Raw genomic sequence first — 21,456 nt, 5'->3', positions numbered from 1 at the left:
TTGGTGAACAACACCTCAAAATCCTTCGATTCTTGAATCAAACCCTATACCAAAAATCAAAATTAATTCCATCGTTTAGAACATAATTCCAATCACAACTTAACCCGAATGTCTCCAAACAACTTACCCAATACGTGGTTTGATCCCAAAACCACTTTGAAGCTTCAAAATCAACACAATCCAACAACTATATCACCAAAATCAACCTTTAACTTTAATGGACAGCAAATTTAAACCTTTTGATCCAACCTCCAAAAATCACAATTAAAACAAAAGTTAAGCGGACACTTAGTAGGTATCTAAAAATTCTCAACAAAGATCCCAAAAAAAAAAAAAAAAAAAGATACCTAACAATTTTAATCTTTTCGGAAAGCGCCTTGAATGTCTATAAAATCCGATTTTAACATCAAAACAATATGGGTGAGCCAAAACTTAAACCAAAATTTGAAGGGTATTCAAAATCTTCCAAGAAAACCCATAAAACACAAAATAACTTTCCCAAGATATCAATTCCAATGACAATGGCACCAGCGGTAGTAACCATAGATAAGCGACGGTGTTGTTGTCGTATGACACAAATTGTTTAGGCTAGTGATTGGTAGTAGGGGTCTTGCATGAGAAGGTTTGCGAGAGTGAGAAAGAAAGGGGATTTCCAATTTTACGGATTCTACAAACTGGAGCATCAAACAACGATCCAACCGTTCAAAATGAAACTCCATATGTTCCGAATAGACTGACCAAATTTCAGCACGATCCAACGGTTCAAACTCCAGTTATTAACATCTTTGTGAAAGTTGTCACTAAAAAACCGAATTACTTTTTCTTCAATTTTATGCCTATTTTCACTCTCCATTTCAAAAAATCTCAATTCTTTCATTTTTTTTTTCAAATTTTAAAAAGATAAATAAAATATTTTATCACAATATCTCCAAAGATTCTATTAAATTAATAAATAACTTCTCAAATGACCTTAATTTAAGCTTCAAAAACCAAAATTAAATGACATAAAATCCATCAATTTGATAATTAAATTCTTTCAAATATTTAAATCAATTTAAAACCACATAAAATTAATTATCTCCTTCATTGATTTAAGTTGACTCCAAAATCTAAAATCGATACAAAATTCAATATTTTCAAAATAATTAGTTTGTATATTTAATCAATTAAATTCAATTTAACCAATAAAAACTTTTCAATTATTTCAATTTAATCTCAATTTTAAAAAATGAAAGAAAAATTAAAATTAGTAGATAAGTACCGATGTTAGATTAACACACACCAGGTAATAGTTGATCAATCAACTTCAAATTTGATCTCAATTGATGCAATCAGTTTGACACCATAGCGCTAAAGAAACACCTCCATTCAATTGTATTGCATTGCAGCTAACCCACCTTCATCAGACATAAGGTGATGGATTGCTGAGATTATGCCACAAAGCTAATATTTTGAACATTCTCTTTTAACTTGCCAAATGTATAAATATTGTTCATACAAAATGATGCAACTTGAATGTAGTCTGTAATGGAACTCTCATACACTCAAAAAGTAAACACTAAATAAACATATCATAATATAGTTATTAATCGAAATTTATAAATGCCTATGTATAGAGATGCTAGCCTCTAAAAAGTATAGAGGAAGACTCCATTTAAAACATATTACACAGACTTAGAAGCCATAGTAATATAAGAGCTTCAGATGAGAACTAATTTGTGTGCTGCATTATTAATAATCTTCACCTCTGGAAATCACTTCTTTGCAGGTTGGCCTCAGTAAAATGGTATGCTCAAACTGAGAAACATAGCTGCCCTTGGAATCACACAATGGAGGATAGGCCTGAGAAAAGTGGAGGATTATTTACAAAACAACAAATGCTGTGGATATATTGCTTAATCGTAGTTTAGTAAGTTTAGTACCAAAAGGTATTTTAGTACTTGAATTTTCATATTTATTTATTTTACTCCTTCAATTTTCAAATATTCTAGTAGGTAAGGTTTTCATAGAAAAAAGAAACTACTATATCCTTACTTTTACTTTCCTATTGATCATTTAAAAATCATATCTATTTACAACTAAGTGCGCCTAAACTATAAAATGCAGAAATTAATACAAATAAATCTGTAACACAATCACTAAACTATAGAATGTGAGATTACAATAAAAGACAGATGGACTGGTAAAACTAAGTTATTTCGTCATTTTACAAGGGACCAAACATCAAAAGACTTCGTCTGATCTCTAAAAAAACTATTATTTCTTCCCCCAACTATCCACGACATTGGGCAGATCCCTGCTGTCCATAAAAAACTCCCTTTTTCCTGAAAGGGAAGAGGGAGGAGGAACTCCTTAATCAAAGAACTAAAAGATTTATGATTGGCTGTCTTAAGGCTATTATTTCTTCCCCCAACTATCCACAACATTGGGCACATCCCTGCTGTCCATAAAAAACTCCCCTTTTCCTAAAAGGGAAGAGGGAGGAGGAACTCCTTAATCAAAGAACTAAAAGATTTATGATTGGCCGTCTTAAGGCTGAACACACCGAAGTGGTCGCAAACCGACCGAGTCATAGCTCCAAAATAAAGTAATTGAGTCATAGCACCCCAAACACAGCCATCAGAATCATATCAAAGTCACCAGTGTGATATTGAATATTCTGAATGAGACAAAAGGACATTATAAAGGCAAGGGGATATGTAAAGTCACGAGTTAATTTACTAATAGTGACGTTGTGCACACTAATAAGATTGAAACTTTCCTCATTATGAAAAGGGAAACAAGACAACTCCAAGCTGATTTATACTAATGCATCTCTTAATATTAGATCAAAGATATCAAGCAACTAGGTAGAAGAGGAGCACCTGAACAATGCCAGTATCACACAAATTCTTTAATGCCATAAGATACTTAGTCTCCCCGAGGCGATCCAAATATCGTCGACAGAATGCCAACGTTGAGAAGTAATTATTAATGGTCGCCAACAGTTGCTTGGCTCTTGGCAACCTCAGTGGAACATGGCCCACATCAAAGTTCTTCATGTAATGACTACATTCAAGATCTTCTCTAACATATCCTTTCCCTGGATAAAATAAAGATGATCCGCAGTATCAACGAGGGCAACCTGTAACATATAATAATTGCTTCCAAGCTTGCATAAATTCATACCAGTTGATCCAAAAGTTTCAATTGCAAAGAATTCGCCCTCTTCCATTTTGGTTTGCTCCCCTCCTTTCACAATAGGAACAGATTTACCGGCATGGATCTGGTAACGACCAATGCTATGTCCATTCAAATTTCGAATGCTTTTGACTGGAAAGGAAAATAAGTCATTCATTAAAAAGTATTCTACAAGGACAAGAAAAACATTATGCATTTGCAAAGTGAAAAGAAACAAAAACAGGCTTAAGATGATATGCAATTATTAAATACATTATTTCATCAGGGAAAAATCTGCAATTAACAAAATGAATAGATCCTCGACTGAGATCATCCATATCTTAGCATTCTACTTTTCCCAATAAGGATTTCTCATTCTGTAAAGAAACAGTAATATATTTATTTTTACATTCTTTTAAATAATACGATACTGAAATGCACAGGTCCACTAGATTAAGCAAGCTCTAACAGTGTAGGAGTGGCTTCATACGATCAAAAGCAAAATGTTCAAAGCTGCCGAGTAAGAGGATGGGATAAATTTTGTAATAGCCAACATTCAACACTCTCGGCATAGCCCATCTTCAGGTTTTTTAGATTTGATTTCCCAATTCATTACCAGTTATCAGTTATCAGTTATCACAGTGGTTTAGTTTTTGGCCTTCACTATCAATGTTCTGTCAAATATTTTTTCATGAAGAAAGTTGTCTTTCTAGAGAGGATTGTGATAGACCTAAGCCAAAATCATTTTTTATTTATCAACAGCAAAGGGAGAATTTGAGAGCTCCCTTACCTCTGCCCTAAATCTCATAAGAGATTATCAATCAACAATGATTCAATGCCTCCCCCATGGCCTTACAAATACTCTTCTCCTCCCTTGTGGACCCCTCTCTCTCTCTCTCTCTCTCATAACTAACAATATTCCTAGGGCCCACTTCCTATTTTAATTATACCTATCCTTCTCAATATTCAGCCTCTCCTTGATATGCTTTCGTCGTTCATAAACTTTCGTCACTCGGGGCCTTTGGGGTCTATCAGATTGATATAATGAAAAGGTTAAAAAAGTGGAGATGACCGAGTTGATATGATGAAAAGTCTAATGCATTTGAATTTTCTTTTAGAAATGAAGAAATGAATGTAAACCCTTCCTCCTTGGAACTGCAAATTTCTTGACAAAGAATCAAACTTACAGATGACAAATGAGAAGCAGGAATTGATGGATTGTTCTATGTCTGCAACGGAAAAACAAGACCATTTTTTCTTTGGCAGACATCCTGTTCTCTCAAAGGCAATTCTACCGTAAAAAACTATCTCCTAAGACATTGTTTGGAAGATTTTCCTTAGTAATTAGAAACCCATGCTATAAAAACGTCAGAAAGTCATGCCTTTACATATAATTAAGATGCTTCAGGAACGGGTAACAACATCGTTTAAAATATCATAAAGTAGAGATGAATTGAGAACTCTGAGTTATAGCCTAATTAAAAAGACAGATGAATGACATTCTGATTTGATGACAACTGAAACACTCATACCTTGATACACCTTTCCATTAATTTCAACCTCATAAGACTCCATAACCTCCTGGATTGCAGCACCAACATCACAAAGTCGTACGTCGATTCCAGACTCCTAAAGAAATAAGAGAGTTTATTTGTAGAGGATTCAAGCAACCACCAAATTCAATTGGAATATAAATAAATAAAAGTCTAGTGCTTTTGTGATGCAATCTTTAAGAGAATAAACGTATCATAGAAAACATAGAACAAATATATTCTATCAAACATTTTCATAGTTGGAGTGTAGTCATTGATATTAACTTGATAGATAGGCCTCTGTGCTTTTTCAAAATTTGTTTTAACTAAAAATATTTTCAAAGCAATACGGATTTTTGTACTTAAGTAAAAAGAAAAACAAACAATACTTTCATTAAGATTATTGTAGCTAGCAAGAGAGAGAGAGAAGCCACCATGACACACCAAAGAAGTCTAAATATTTAACGGCTACTCTCCCTCAGTTTGTTGCCTTCATCTGCGAAATGAAGAGCCACTCTCAACCATCTCTTCCTTCATTGTGCAATTGCTGCAAAGAGTTGGCCGGTCCTGTTCAAAATGTTCAGTGTTGCCTTATGTCTGCCTAAAAGGATTAATTATTGGCTTTTGGAAGTGTTATATGGCTGGTTTTTGAAAAGAAAAGGGAAGATTTTATGGCATTGCAACTTGAGCCCTTTTGTGAAACCTTTGGACCGAGAAATCTATGGACCTTTGAACATAACCTTTCTTCTTTTGGTTCTTTTTATCATAATGTGCACAATAGTGCTTCTTGGTGGTGCATAAAACGCTCGAAATTATTTTGTAGTTATAGCATATTCATGATGATGACAATTGAAAGGTATCTTCCTATAGTAGTGCTTTGAGAAGGGGTTTCCTCAACCCCTTTTCTTAGGTTGTTCTTTTGGCTTTTGTGTGAACATAAATCTCTCAGTTTCTTATTAAAAAAATAAATAAAATAAAAAGCTTTACCAAAGCCTACATTCAGAGTAAGGTGATGTTTTTCATATTTTATTTATATCACTCTGTGTATTATAAAGCTAGCACTTTATTTATTTTCCATTTTTCTATACAAATGCAGTATCATTTTGAAGATATTCACCTCGTCAATAAGACAACATTTACACGTCATTTTCCCCATTTGGAAAGCAATAAAGAACATAACTGCTATGGAGTTGCATTTACTATAAAAGGGAAGAAAATACTAAAATACCAATTGTATCTACTATGAATAATTAGGTGACAATCTTGTACACAAAAATAGCTCATCTAAATATCCACAACTATTCCATAGAAAATATACTTCATCAAGGCTGAGTAATCAAAATATTATAGTGACCACCGGCAGACCTAAAAACCACTATTACCTTAATGCCAGTGTTAGTTGCTTCACGTGAGGCTTCGAGTAGTGGATCAAACATAGGATTGAATGCAACTGTAAATGCACAATCAACTATGCATCCTGCAATCACCAATAAACCAATTTCAATGACTCCTGGAATATGATATTATCCACAAGACACAATAACAAGTGCACAGCAAAGTCCCTGAAACCACAAAAAATTTACCATCAATATGTGTCCCAAAATCCAATTTCATTACATCATCATACTGAAGCACAGTCTTATCTCCGGTGTTAGGGGTCCAATGAGCAGCAACCCTAAAAGAAAAGAATCCTAAACCATCAATAAATAATTGAAAAAAGATATATATATTTGATTCCACGTCTTTAATATTACCAGTTCAAAGAACATCCTGTAGGAAATGCTATGCCTGCTTGCAAGCCATTCTCCGATATTAGCTTTCTAACCGTGTTTTCTAATGTCTCACACAGGTCAGTCATTAACATCCCTGGCTTCACTATGCTTCTTATGTATTTTCTTACCTAATAGCAATAAGAGGGGCAAAAAAGGTTAGGTAATTGTAAACCATGGCAGATCCTCCCAGCGTAAACATTAATATGATCAAGTTACATTACCTGACGATGAACTTCAGCTGCTCGTCGAACAGAATTGTAGATTGGCTTTTCAAGACGCTCCAACTCCCTCTTCTCCTCAGATGTAGTCCTCCACAGGTTACTGATGTAGATAACAAAGAAAATAGAGCCAGATATCAAAAATTTTGATAAAGAACCCTCATAGCTAGCTTCAAGTTGTCAGACACTTCAAGGTTTTGATGAATAGCGTATAGCCCTTTTTAACTTCTGTACCATGGCATAATGGAGAAGCTTTAGAGTTCTCCATTATCCTCTTAATGAATGGTTGGGCAACCAAACCCCTCTTGTTTTGTAAGTCAATTTCTTACTTTTAGACTCAACAAAGTACACAAGGGCAATTGTTTGTTGGGTACGAATCCAAGCTCTCATCAAGAAAAATATACAAAAACAAGGCCACAAAAGGAACTTCAATCCAAAAGAATACAACCAAGCAGATAATTACAAAAATCTTATTAACAGACACCCATAAAGATGCAGTAAATCTCACCACCTCACAAACCTCCTCCAAAGATCCCTCCATCTTTCTTTTAGTACAACGGATCTTTCTTTTAGTACAACAATTATAGAGTAGAGGACTGGTCCTTTGACCTTTAGGGACGAAAGTCATGCCAATACCACTGAACCAAGTTCACTTTTGTTACCCCTCCATCTTTCTAAAATTCCTACTCTCTCAAGTCCCACAAGATAGAAAAATAACAGGCATATCACAAAAAAATTCTCCCTTCACCCTGCAATGGAGAGTTCATCACGATCTCCTCAATCAAAGAGCGACTATCCTAATTACGCACTATAACAATTTTAAACAAATTAAAGCACCGGCTCCGAAGGGTGACTAACTAGCAGCTCCACCAAAGATGATCTACATGCTCCTACTTTGTGGAAAGGACACCATTGCGGATGCAAAACATGTCACTGGATGCAATTGTGGGTGCTCATTGTCACAATCGCTCTTTCGAAAGCTTCTCGTAGCGATTGTGCGGCACTTGTTCCCGCTCACGAACAAGTCAGCCAACTCGAATACGGATTGCCGGTGGCACACCGAGTGCCTCTCGCAACCTCCACCCCCGTTTTAGGGAAAACGGTTTTAGAAAACGGGTTTGGAGAAAAGGTTTTCGTAAGAAGTTTTTGTGAGTGTGAATAAAGAAAGATTGTAGTAGACTAGAAAGCAATAAGCAACAACAGCAGCTTTATAGAGTACTACTCCGGGTATGAGGAAGTGATGGTTAGTCTTATCCCCATATAGTGCATTCTGAACAAAAAGCCAACTGGCGCCCTTGCATATGCAAAAGGGCGAGTGGTCACTTACAAAGAAAATGTAAAGAAAGCAAGCTAACTAAGCTAATACAATACAAGATATGAAAGTATGCTAGAAGGGGGTTGGATTGGGCATGCGGCCATGGGCAACAGGCCCTGGACAAGCATGACCGTGACATTCTCCCCCACTTAATTGGTTGACGTCCCCGTCAACTGACCTTGTTCAAAATCTGCGATGGCTGGAGCTGCATTCTTCAAATCTTCGGCCCGCTCCCAACTGATCTCTTCGTCGGGGAGATCCTTCCATTTCACTAAGAACTCCGTCAGTTCTCGTCTGGGTCTTCCAATACGGCGCGTACATTTGTCCAGGATTTGTGCAACTTCTTTCTCAGTAGAACTCTTCATCGTGACCGGTGGGCGCCTTAGCATGTTTCGCTATTCATCCTCGGGATCGGGATGATAGGGCTAGGGCTTCAGGATACTCACATGGATGACAGGATGAATCTTCATCCATGAGGGTAACTGAACCTTATATGAGGTTCTCCCGACCTTCTCAGTTACCTCCACTGGACCTTCATATTTCCTTACTAGACGTTGGTCTCTCTGGCCTCGGAAACGAAACTGTTCCGGTCGTAGCTTGATCAGGACCTTGTCCCCGACTTGAAACTCGAGGGCCCTCCGCTTCTTATCAGCCCACTTCTTCATCCTTCTTGATGCTCTTTCTAGGTAGGCGCGAGCTATCTCAGAGGTTTTGCTCCACTCTTTAGTGAAGTTATGTGCCTGAGGACTTTTGCCTGCATAAGGGTGGTCCACCAAGTGTGGCATGAGTGGCTGTCTACCGCACACCACTTCGAAGGGCGTTTTTCCGGTTGCGGAACTCTGCTGGCTATTGAAGCTGAACTGAGCCACATCTAGCAACTGGACCCAGTTCTTCTGCCTAGCGTCGATAAAGTGACGCAGATATTCCTCGAGCATACTGTTGAAGCGTTCCGTTTGGCCGTCAGTTTGGGGATGATAGCTAGAGGAGATATTCAGTGTTGACCCCAATATTTTGAACAGTTCTGTCCAGAATGTCCCAGTGAATCTTCCGTCCCGATCGCTAACAATGCTCGCGGGGACGCCCCATAATTTCACGATGTGTTTGAAGAACAGCTGGGCAGTCATCACGGCTGTACACATTTTCGGCATTGGGACGAAAGTGGCATATTTTGAGAACCGGTCGATGATAACAAGGATCGATTCAAACTCTCCCACCTTGGGCAAATGGGTGATGAAGTCGAGAGACACGCTCTCCCATGGTCTAGAGGGCACAAGTAGGGGTTCCAGCAGACCCGCTAATTTCGCCATTTCGACCTTATCTTGTTGGCAGACAAGGCAAGTCTTGGTAAATTGCATGACATCGTCTCGAAGGCTTGGCCAATAGTAGCCTTGTTTCAGAAGGGCATAAGTCCTCTGCCAACCATTATGTCCTGCCCACGGTGTGTCGTGACACTCTTTCATCAGCGACCTTCGTAACACCCCGGATCTGGGGATGTAGAGGCGATTGCCCTTGGTGTATAGTAGATCATCTTCCACCCAGAACTGGCGTGTCTTCCCCTCTCTGGCCAACTGTAGGATGGCCTGCACCGCTGTGTCATTTGTCAAGTGAGTTTTGGCAGTTTCCCGTACTGTTGCACTCAACGTACTTGCTTGTAGGCGGGCGAACATGCACAGGGCCACATGTTCGCTCTTTCGGCTAAGAGCATCAGCCGCTTGGTTACTTTTCCCCGATCTATGTTCGAATTGGAAGTCGAACTCCGCTAGACATTCCTGCCACCGTGTCTGTTTCGACGACAACTTCGGTTGGTTGAAGAAGTGACAAATGGAGTTGTTGTCGGTCTTGACCACGAACTTGGCCCCCAAGAGATACTGTCTCCAAGCCCTCAAACAGTGAACTACTGCTAACATCTCTTTCTCGGAGGCGGCATACCTCCGTTCGGCATCATTTAGTTTCCTACTCTCATACGCGATGGGGTATCCGTCTTGGAGGACACCGCCCAACGCAAAGTCAGAAGCATCAGTCTCTACTTCAAATGGCTTGGTCACGTCAGCAATTCCGAGGACCGGCCCCTCAATCATCACTTTCTTCAAGCCCTCAAAGGCGGCTTGACATTCAGTTGACATTCAGGAGTCCAGCTCCATTGGCTATCCTTCTTCAACAGTTCGGTTAATGGCCCTGTTCTTCTTGAGAATCCTTCTACGAACCGCCTATAGTAGTTGGCTAGTCTGAGGAAGGATCGTAGTTCGGTCATGGATGATGGTACCCTCCAATTTCTAATCACGGCCACCTTGCCCTCTTCCATACCAATCCAACCACACTCAATCACGTGACCGAGGAAATTTATGCGCTCTTGGGCAAAGGAGCACTTCTCTCTCTTTACATACAACTGATTTTTCCTCAGCTTTTCGAAGACTAGTTGGAGGTGACGTCGATGGTCCTCCAGCGAGGCACTATAGACCACAATGTCATCAAGATATACTACGACGAATTTGTCGAGGTATTCGTGAAACATTTGGTTCATTAAGGTACAGAAAGTTGCTAGAGCATTGGTGAGGCCAAAGGGCATCACGAGGAATTCAAAAGCCCCATATCTCGTGACACAGGTCGTCTTAGGTTCGTCTCCTTAGCAATTCGGACCTGATAATATCCAAATCGTAGGTCCAGCTTCGAGAAATACTTAGCACCGTGAAGCTGATCAAATAAGTCAGAAATGATAGGAAGGGGATATTTGTTTCGGACTGTGAGCTTATTCAAGGCCCGATAGTCGATGCACAACCGGAGGCTCCCATCCTTCTTCTTCTGGAACAGTACTGGGGCTCCGTAAGGGGCCTTCGTCGATCTGATAAATCCTGCATCTAACAACTCGTCTAACTGTTTTCGAAGTTCGGCCAATTCTGGCAGGGCCATCCAATATGCATTCTTGGCAGGCGGCTTTGCCCCTGGTAACAACTCAATCTCATGGTCAATCCCCCTTCGTGGGGGTAAGGACTTGGGCAAGCTTTTCGGCATTTCATCCCGATACTCTTCCAAGACAAATAGAACGTCTTAGGGGATCTTCTCTTCAGTGGACTCAACTGATTCTATCGGGATGGCCATGAACGTGGGTTCGTCGTGGGCCAGGCCTCTCTTCAATTGGAGGGCTGAGATCATTCTCACCCCATTTGGCTGCTTGATACTGGCTTGGATCACAGTGGGTGTAGATCCGGTAATGACTAAACATTTGGCGAGGGGCATTGGTATGACTTTATGTTCAAGTAGGAATTCCATCCCCAATACCACGTCGAAATCATCCATCTTGACAATCACGAAGTCAACGAAGCCTTCCAGTCTCCTAACATCACCGGAGTTCTCTTCGCTATCCCCGTAATCGGTAGGGCTGCAGAATTCATAGCTTTCATCTTCCCTGCATCTCTTTCCCAAGTCAAGTTCAGGCGGCGAGCTTCCGTTTCAACCATGAAGTTATGGGTAGCCCCAGAGTCAACCATAGTGTTTTTGGCCGATCTTTGGTTGACCCAAGCGTCCACATACATGAGTCCTTTCTCTAGTGGCTCCTTCGCCTTTCCCATTTTCTTCTGGAGCGCAGACAAGAATTTCAATGCCCCCATCCTGGGATTCTCAATTTTCGCAGCTGGCTCGGTTACCGTCTCCTCCAGTTCAGTCTTGTCTTCGGAGGTAGAGGCTAACATGGCTTGAAAAGCATTGAATGCGGTTCAATTTGGACATTCGCCCGCCTTGTGTGGCCCTCTACATATGAAACAAGACAGGGGGCGATTGTAATTGTTATGCTGTTGCGACGGCCCCCGCCAGTTGTTTCCTAATCTCGGTTGGGATGATTTACGGTCCCCCCCTGTGTTCTTGTCTCCTCCCCCAGGTCTGGGAGGACTGGAACGGCTGTTTTTGTTTCCCCCATTTGAGGAAGTTGACTGCTTCCTCACATCTTGTGAGTCAGTGCTAAGATCGTATAGCCGTTCAGCTGCTGCATAGGCAGAGGGGAGATCCTGTACTCTCTGTTCATATAGTTTTGATTTCGCCCACGGTTTCAGCCCTTCAACAAAGCAAAAGACCTTGTCTTTTTCAGACATATCCCGTATGTCCAACATGAGTCCTGCAAACTGCCTTACGTAGTCCCTGATGTTACCTGTTTGCTTCAGCTCTCGGAGTTTTCGTCGAGCCAAGATCTCGACATTTTCAAGGAAGAACTGCGAGCGAAGTTCTTGTTTCAATCTATCCCAAGTATCAATAGTGCATCGTCCTTCCTGTATGTCTGTAAACCGTGATCTCCACCACAGTTTTGCATCTTCAGCTAGATGCATCGTTGCTAGTGTGACTTTCGACTCTTCAGTCACTGTGTTCGTCGCCTTGAAGTATTGCTCAAGGTCGAAGATAAAATTTTCCAGGGCTTTCGCTTCTCGCACCCCACAGAAGGGTTTCGGTTCTGGGACTTTTATTCTGCTTACTGCCATTACTCCCCCAGATGGGGCTTGGTTCCCTACCGCTCGGATGGTGAGATTCACCCTAGCACTCACATCCGCTATCTCGGCTCTGACACGCTCCTCTATGTGGGCAACAGAGCCCGATGAGCTATCGCCTCGTTCAAAGCTGCCGGACCTTGCTGTTTTGGTCTCGAGGGTCTCTACCCTCATCATCAATTCTCTAACGGGTAATCCGTCTAGGCGGCCTACTACCGCATCAATTCCATCGGCTTTCTCAGCAACTTCTTGTAGCCGAGTCTCTAGGAAACGGACATTATCCGGTACCTCTCTCAGGTAGAGCATTTGCTCTTCCATCTCTACCAATCTGTCCACATGGGACTTGTTCAGGTTCTTCGTCGCCGACATGATCACTGACCTTCCCTCTGTAAGCCGACTTGGCTCTGATACCAACTGTCACAATTGCTCTTTCGAAAGCTTCTCGTAGCGATTGTGCGGCACTTGTTCCCGCTCACGAACAAGTCAGCCAACTCGAATACGGACTGCCGGTGGCACACCAAGTGCCTCTAGCAACCTCCACCCCCGTTTTAGGGAAAACGGTTTTAGAAAACGGGTTTGGAGAAAAGGTTTTCGTAAGAAGTTTTTGTGAGTATGAATAAAGAAAGAAAGATTGTAGTAGACTAGAAAGCAATAAGCAACAACAACAGCTTTATAGAGTACTACTCCGGGTATGAGGAAGTGATGGTTAGTCTTATCCCCATATAGTGCATTCTGAACAAAAAGCCAACTGGCGCCCTTGCATATGCAAAAGGGCGAGTGATCACTTACAAAGAAAATGTAAAGAAAGCAAGCTAACTAAGCTAATACAATACAAGATATGAAAGTATGCTAGAAGGGGGTTGGATTGGGCATGCGGCCATGGGCAACAGGCCCTGGACAAGCATGACCGTGACACTCATCCTCCCATGTAAGACTAGCCAACCAAAGAGTTTTTGCTCACTAGGGGATTTTAATCTCCAAAGAAAAGAAAAAAACTGAAACCTCCTGACTGCGAGAAAGGGAATAATGGATAAGAAAGAACGAGCGATAAGAAAAACCCTCCAAAGAATTAGACTTCCAAAACCGAAAATCCTTCTACTTAAACCCACCCTCTTATTAGAATTATATAAAGAAGCCCTAGCACCTCCAAAGACTCACGATCAGTGAGAGGATGACGTAAGCCATAAGAAAGTAAGGGGGAAGGCTTGTGTAACCTCTTCTCAGAAAAATGATAGATGTGCGGTAATAACTCACAGACAAATTTAGTCCCCACCAACCAATCTCCAAAACATAAGTATAGACCCATCCCAGGTCCCCAACTGAGCAATTTACAAACTAGGGGGAAAAAGGCCCAACCAATAGCAGTCCAGAGATTTATTCTAGAGCCTCTCAACCATCACTAGGAGTCCACTCAAAAGGTGCAGGTATACGTAATATTCTTATGCCACAAACCGATTGATTCTCTAGAGAATTTCCACAAACATTTTTCCCACAAGGTCTCGTATCATAATCTCAAGCTACTAATGCCTAAACTTCCTACCTATCCAGCTCTTAAACAACCTCCCACCTTACTCTAATCAAGTGAGATTGATCCCCCACCCTCCTCAATTCCTTTCCATAAGAAAAGCTTCATCGAACTCCCTACATTTTCACACATGATAGAATTCTAAACAAAGGGAGGAAATAGATAGGGACCCCACTCAACAGAGACCGAATCTAGGTAAGTCTCACTCCCTCAAGCTCAAAGAAAAAGTCCTTTTCCAAAAGAAAGCCTTTTCTATATTTTTTTCCACCAATGGATTCCAAAACAACAACATTCAGATTACCACCAAGGGCATCCCCAAATATGAACAAGGGAGCTGGCTAACCTCAGCCCACCGAAGAAGCCCAAGGGCAAACTTATTTAAAAGAGCTATAAATTGTCATAAATATGCACCATAAAGGCATACTTATTGTCTCATAACCAATTTTCATTTAATTACATAATAAATGTAAAATATACTTGACAAACAAGCACATACAAGAAGCCTTTTTTTCTTTTTTCGGTACCCTGCTATATTTTCCATTCAATTTGAAAGATGACTTACAAGTTACAAGTGTATCTATACCTGTTCAATACGTCGCTCTTGATTTTTCAATCCAATCCAAAACAATATATATTTTGATCAATAGTACTTGACAAGAAAATTATTAGCATTTAGAATTAATATCAAGTTTAATACTCACTCATCCTTGTACTGTTGAATTTCACCCTCTGGAAAATCCCCTGATGGGAAAAGATCAACAATGGGAATAGTTGGTGGATCCGTCTGTTGAGGCACCTCTTTCTTTTTCCTATTCATGAAAGAAAAATATCAAACCATAAGATAGCCTTGCAATCCCCCGTCAATTCCAAGACCTAGGGGAATCCGCACACATAGAAGAAGCAGTTGATCTAAACATATTGATTCTCACTTGCTTTTATTTTTCTTCTTCTTTTTCTTTGTCCCTTCTGCAAAATGAGGGAGAAATATCAGCCTGGTACAAGCACCAGTAAAACCACCAACAAAATGGAAGCAGAAGTCTCAACTATCCAACCTGATATGATTTATATCAAATATAATAATCATTCTACAGGGTATGAAGTTAAATTTAGGCACAATGAGAAAGTTGCTAACTACAAAAAAATATTACAAGCAGCAGCAAAGAAGAGTACAAGTAAAATTCAGCTCTTTCTTCTTACAATCGAACCAATTTTCATTAAGATAAATGGAAGTACATAAGAAAACCACCAAAATATATAATACGTAATAAATAAATAAGTCAACCAAAAGAAGTTACAAAAAGCAGTCCAGCATTTGGTGATCAATAAAAGAGGATCACTACAAAATAGCAATTACTAAAATTCCAATCATTCAACCCATCACAATACCCAAAATAAGTTATCTTGCTCCATTCCAACCAAATATTCCACAACATAGAGAGAGGGGAAAAGGCAAACAGACATACAAGTATACAACCCACACCGGGCTAACCCCAAAAGAGAGAATTAATGATATAAAGTCTATCATCATCACAAAATAAAATATCAGAAGCATGCAAGAAGTAACACCACAGACCTTGGTACCCATTAGCAAAAGGACAAAGCTAGAAAGGTGATTTATATATTCCGAAGCACAGTTGGAAAGGATTACACCTAGGACAAAAGAAAACTCTGACAGAGTAATGTTCATGGTGTTTATTTTCCCTACAATCAACAAGAGGAAAATAACCAAATTTTCCTGGAAATTTTCAGCTTCCAAAGTTTAGAAGAAAAGAATGGAGACAAGAATGGCAAGATAGAGACTGATAAATTAAACTGGATTAAGACCTACAAAGTGAAAGCACCAAAGGATCAATAAATCATAAATGACCACGCATAATTAAAAGTTCAAACTAAGTAAGCTTAATTTTCAAATTATTAACCGAAAATGCCTATACAGAAATAAAACTCCAAAGAGGACAAATGGACAATCAACTAAATGATTGAAGGATATTGGAGAGATTTTGTAAAAGGATTAAGGAGAAAAAAACATCCTGCTGTTGTATGTCTGTTTTAACAAATTTACACAAAAAAAAAAAATTAAATAAACTTATGTCACCAGGTATTTTGCATGTAATGTAACATTACATAATCAGTGAAAGAACATGATCTTTTTCCTAAGGAACTACACCAACACATATTCTAAGTTTAATCAAGAAAAACAGATGCAACTGCGTAATTTCAATATTCTTCTTAAAACCCCATTTGCATACACAGGTAATTGAAACTAATCTGAAGCTAACCTATCCAAAAGATTAATCTTTCTTTGAAAAACTTCTGTTATAACTATTTGGAAGGATAAGAAAACTTGTCCCATGATTATTTATTCATTCAACCATCAGAATCAAACAAGAACCTCAAATTGCAAACAGAACATTCACCTTTCACATCATCTTCATCCTTTTGTGACTTCGGAGCAAGTTCGACAGAATCCTGTTCATTCCCATTACTGGGTTCAGAAGCCCCATCTTCAGGGACAGGAACGTCAGTGTGATTATCGTCAGCCATAGTTGGAAAAAGGTTCGTGGCGGCGATTGCTATCATCCGGGGGAATAATAATATCAACAAAACAGAAAAAAGAAAGGGTAAAGAGGAATGTATATCAAAAGAAACAGAGAAAAACGTGTAGGAGGAGCAACTTACGGATTTATTCGTCTTTATCTGAACGAAGAAGAAGAGGGAAGTTATGAATGAAGAACCCTATGACCGAGTTGTAAATAGTGCGCCGAGCAAGAGAGGACTTAAAAATTGGTGGGTTCTCTTTTGTGGAAATTGGGTTCTTCGCAATATTTGCCCCTTTTTTTTAATAATGAGACTTAAACTGGTCGACCCCTTTGCAGCGAGAGAGATCGGTAAGAAATTAGGAACTGGGAAGTTTTTTTTTTAATTTAATTTTATTTTTTACCATTCGAATAAAGGAATTCAAACTACTAACTTCTTCGTGCATAAATATCCCCCAGTGTGATATTCTTTCTTTTTTTTTTTTCCCTTCTTTTCTTCTTTTTCTTATTTCAATTTTTGGAGTTTTAACATCTTGTGAGATCAAAGATTCTCTAGGTTTGACTTCTCTTCTAACCTTGCCTAGAAGCAAAATATATGAAACGGATGAGTTGAACATTTAACTTCAAGATCGGTTGTACAAGTTTGATGTTTTTCTAAACAAGTACAAGTTTTATATTAATGCTAGGTTCATTTTAACTTTTAAACAATTCTCTTTTTTTATTTCAAGGATTTTTTAGTACAATAGAAGGAAACGATAAAAAATTATACATCGAGCGAATCAAACTGAAGAGTAGAATTCACCCATAGATGGTGTTCTTCAAGCCAAATTGTTGAGAATCCAAATCTCCGTCCATGGCAACTAACTTGTGAGCGACAAAATTACTCCTGCGATTAGCTCAATGGAATCCAAATAGAATCTCTGTGATGGAGATCTCAAATAGCGTCCACAAAAGCTTAAAACTCATCACATACCTGGCTTTCCCAACCAAAAGATTCAACTGCATGAGAGAGTCAGTTTTCCCAAAGCGAGGAAGGACCAATGTCTAAAGCACTAGAAAGACTATTAAATATGGCAATAGTCTTAGTGAGCACGGTAGAACCTGTCAAAGAGATAACTTTTCATAGTAAGCATAACATAATCATTTGAGTCGCGAACCATGGCTTCGATTCCCACCTCACCCTTTAGGAAAGTAGCATCGGAATTCACCCTAAGCGATCCATTAGGAGGGGTTGACCATCGTAAGTTCTCCTCACTAATTGACTGATGATTAGACAATTGAGTTAGGGCCTATCCAACTTGACGATTGAAGGATTTCACCATGTTCACCAGCCACTGGATAGAATGGAAACTAATAGGTTACACCTATGTCAGATGGTAGACAGAATGAGCGAGAAGATTCTGACATCCAACAAGTTCAAAATCTCGTTGGCCTTACAAAAAAGAGTAGCAACATCAGGACAGTGCATGTCAAAAAGATAAAGACTAGAAGGTCAGAGAGACCAAATTTGTTTGAGACCAAATTTGTTTACTTCCCTTATAATACATAAGGCATGGATACTAGATTCAGAAGCACATCGACATAAAGGGCAATCCTCACAGGTAAAGATAGAGCGGCTAACCAACACATTACAGGTTAGGAGTGAGTTAAGGCAGGCATGCCAAAAATTTTTTTTTTTTTCTTTTGAGGAATAGAAAAGGCCTACATTGATCTCCAAAAATTTTCCACGTCAAGACTTGAGGAGGAAGAAGTCTCCACAGTCAAAGCCTAAGCCAACTTGTACCCACTTTTGACAGAATAAATTCCTTCTTATCATAATGCCAAAAGTGTTGGGGTTGATGCCCGAAATCTCGTGGGTTCTGTAGTTTGTAATTGTAATGTACAAACATTTTATTTATTTAATAAAATATGAGATGTTTTATTCGACTTTTAGTAGTATTAACCTACAAACCAATAAACTAACATCCAAGGTTATCTTCTGTAACTTAAACATGTATATGGAGACATATAAGTGGATCATGTTTAAGTGATAACCTACTGTAGTAAATGGATAAGGTTGGGTACCTTATTCTGGTGACACTACGAATACGACTCGTTTTGTAGATTTTGCAATTGTTGTAAAATGCTACAAATGATCTGATCCTGATCATTTATGTGGAGACATGTGAACGGGAGTATTCTATACAAAAGGGTTTGTATAAGACCGGACCACGAAATAACTAGTCTCATTATACAACACTGTTCATAATAGAGACTTACATTTCACCAAGATAACCATAAGTGACATGACTTGAATCTTGAGTGAGTTGTGAACTCTTGCATATGAAGGTGGTCCTTTGATTTGTATAGGTGAAAGTGGTCAGATCGCCGATTCAATAAGCCTATCATTTTGGGGATTCGTCTGATTGGGGAGCTAGGAACACAGCTATACAAGCTTTCCCTAACGTCTGGGTAAGTGGATAAATTGCTCCCTTAAGGACTAATTCCAAGGCTTGAATAATGTGGTGCCACACTCTCTCTTGGCCCGAGAGGGGTTTGGTCGTAGTTGGACTATGACTTATTGTTCATTAGAGAGATCAATGGTTCTTAAGGAGTTAGATGTAACTATAGGGATAAAACGGTAATTTTAACCAAGATGTACTTAGGAACAATTTATGAAGGGTCATGGCATTGTAAATTAGTTATATCCAATGGACACAAAAATATATCTGTAGTGCGAAAAGTGCGGCTATTGGTCTTCAGTGGAGTAACCGACAGTTAATGGATGTTGAATATTTTAATTAAAGAAGTTTAATTAATTATTCAAGTATCATTGGAGTTTCAATCTACAGGTCCTAAGGTTCTCTCTATAGCTCAACTAGAATTACTGAAAATTAATTTTAGATTAATTTGAAATGTTCAAATTAAATGAGGGAATTAATTCTATGTGATATAATTAATTTAACTTAATTGTATATGATATAATTAATATATGTATTTGATACATTATAATATAAAGTTTAATTGAGAGAAAATAAATATTTAAATATGATTCAAATATTAATTATATGAATGAGATTCACATAATTAAATTTAGTATAAATGTGATTTATATTGGATATCATACACGTATGAGAGAAATAAAACTATAGGTTATATTGTGTCTGATATATATATATTAATTAATTTAATTTAATTTATTAATTTAATTTTAAATTTCAAAATTAAATGGAGGGAGTTACAACTCTCTCCCCTCAATTTTCTCTCATCAAAACGTGGGAATGGGGGTTACCAGGGAGGTTCTTCTTCTCCAGAGTTTTTATGCAGGAAGTGGTAGATCTCTGTTTTTTCTCTCCCACCGGATACACAAAAAAAAAAAAATCATTCTCATCTCAAAAAAACATTTTTCTTCCCTCTTCCAAAATTTCAGAGCCCATATACTCCTGAGAAATTTTCATCCCAAGAGAATACGGAGGTCTCACTTGTGGTGGTGCTTATTTTGGATCATGATCAAAGAGGAGAAAATTTGTGAAGAAATTGGTTTCTTTAAGGGTATGTATTTCTCCCAACACTTTCTCTTTTTTTTTTTTTAAGAAAAAAAGATGCATGTTGTAATATTTCTTTTTTGATGCATATTGTACGCTCTGTAATTTCATTGTTTTGTAAAAATAAAAATTGGGCCGATCCTCGCTTCCGCTACGGAACTTCACAACTTCTTAAAAAAGAAGCTATCCAAGCGGGATGAAGAACAAAGAGGAATACTCTTGATAATCTTACTATCTTCCAGACAAAAAAAGCTCATTAATCAAAGAGGAATGCCTTATGGTATTGTAAAGGAAGTAAACAAATTTGGTCACTCTAGCCTCCTAGTCTTAATCCTTTTTACATATGCTATCCCGATGTTGCTACTAATAAGATTTTGAACTTGTTGGATATCATAATCTTCTCGTTCATTGTATCTACCATCTGACATAGGTGCAACCTGTTGGGTATTATTAATTAATCAATATATTTTTCATAATATAACCTAAAGGAAAATTTCTGACAAAAAAGCTCATTAATAAAAGTTTGATTCTATTGCTCATCACGGTTAAGACTTACCACTGATGTAATAGATAGAGGTCGTGGTAAAAAGAGAAGTTTGAAAGTAGTTTCTTTAGGGATCCATCGATCATAATAGATATCGATTGATTGGCCATCCTCGATCCTCTATGGACCACCTTTAAGACAAGCTCACGACCCATAAAATACTTTGCCACGTGTAGGAAGGTCGATAACCCAGATCAACATAAAGAAAAAAGGTATTCGGAAAGTACTTAGCCTTTAGTGTTCGAGTCATAAGAGAATATTCTCTATCTAGAAGGCGTCAGGTGTGATTAAGAGATAAAAGCTAAATATTTGCATAGAAAGAAGTAAAATTATGAAGGGAATTAAAAGGAAAACTTGAAAATTTAAACTTTTTTAATCTTAGACAAAACAATGGACAATTACTACCTTCTTTAATATAATCATTTTCTCTACCTTTAATGAAATCGATGTTCTTTAAAAATGTTTTTTCTTTATTTATTAGTTTTCAATTTTGTATCATGGTTTTGTTGAGATGTTTACCCTAAAGCCTTGTAGTTAATAAGTTATTTGAATATGGTTAATTGTCTTATATATGCAATTATCAATTAAGGAAAGCTCCAAGGTTATTTTATGTAACTTGAATAGTATGTGGTAGACATACAGATGGATCATGTTCAAGTAATAACCTAAATGATCTGTAGTATATGGATAAGATTGGGTGTCTTATCCTGGTGACACTACGGATACGACCCACTTTATAAATGTTACAAGAGTTGTAAGTATTACAAACGTTCTTATCCAAATCGTTGGATACATGTAAATGAGTTATCCTATACAAAGAGTTTGTATAAGATCAGATCATAAAATGATTAATCTCTTTTT

The 21,456-nt window shown here is 38.4% G+C and overlaps 1 protein-coding gene across 2 annotated transcripts; it reads right to left on the bottom strand.

The window, feature by feature from the left end:
• Positions 1-1,447: 1,447 nt before the first annotated feature.
• On the bottom strand, positions 1,448-16,946 carry LOC120068890 (methionine aminopeptidase 2B). Of its 2 annotated transcripts, XM_039020543.2 has the most exons (12): positions 16,670-16,946; positions 16,408-16,563; positions 14,920-14,956; positions 14,692-14,799; positions 6,685-6,784; positions 6,446-6,591; positions 6,275-6,366; positions 6,074-6,168; positions 4,692-4,788; positions 3,169-3,312; positions 2,865-3,082; positions 1,448-1,842 (listed from the first exon to the last, which is right to left on the bottom strand). In XM_039020543.2, the coding sequence occupies exons 2-12, from the start codon at positions 16,532-16,534 to the stop codon at positions 1,732-1,734; spliced, it is 1,275 nt and encodes a 424-aa protein (XP_038876471.1). In that variant the 5' UTR covers positions 16,535-16,563; positions 16,670-16,946; the 3' UTR covers positions 1,448-1,731. The 2 variants fall into 2 exon arrangements, with proteins under 2 accessions (XP_038876471.1, XP_038876468.1); XM_039020540.2 differs by lacking the exon at positions 16,670-16,946 and having other exon boundaries at positions 16,408-16,585.
• Positions 16,947-21,456: the final 4,510 nt, after the last annotated feature.

This window comes from Benincasa hispida, chromosome 1 (genome assembly GCF_027475165.1).
Source record: "Benincasa hispida cultivar pf3 chromosome 1, pf3_genome.v1.1, whole genome shotgun sequence".
Taxonomy (NCBI): domain Eukaryota; kingdom Viridiplantae; phylum Streptophyta; class Magnoliopsida; order Cucurbitales; family Cucurbitaceae; genus Benincasa; species Benincasa hispida.
Note: the sequence above shows the minus strand (reverse complement) of the source record. Positions and strands in the feature narration are given on the sequence as shown.

Excerpts from the sequence above, each read along its gene's own strand:
- LOC120068890 (XM_039020540.2), bottom strand. The coding sequence starts at position 16,570 with ATGATAGCAATCGCCGCCACGAACCTTTTTCCAACTATGGCTGACGAT. Across the intron at positions 6,592-6,684 it reads CAGCTGAAGTTCATCGTCAG|GTAAGAAAATACATAAGAAG; the intron begins GTAATGTAACTT and ends TATTGCTATTAG. Across the intron at positions 6,169-6,274 it reads TTTTGGGACACATATTGATG|GATGCATAGTTGATTGTGCA; the intron begins GTAAATTTTTTG and ends TGGTGATTGCAG.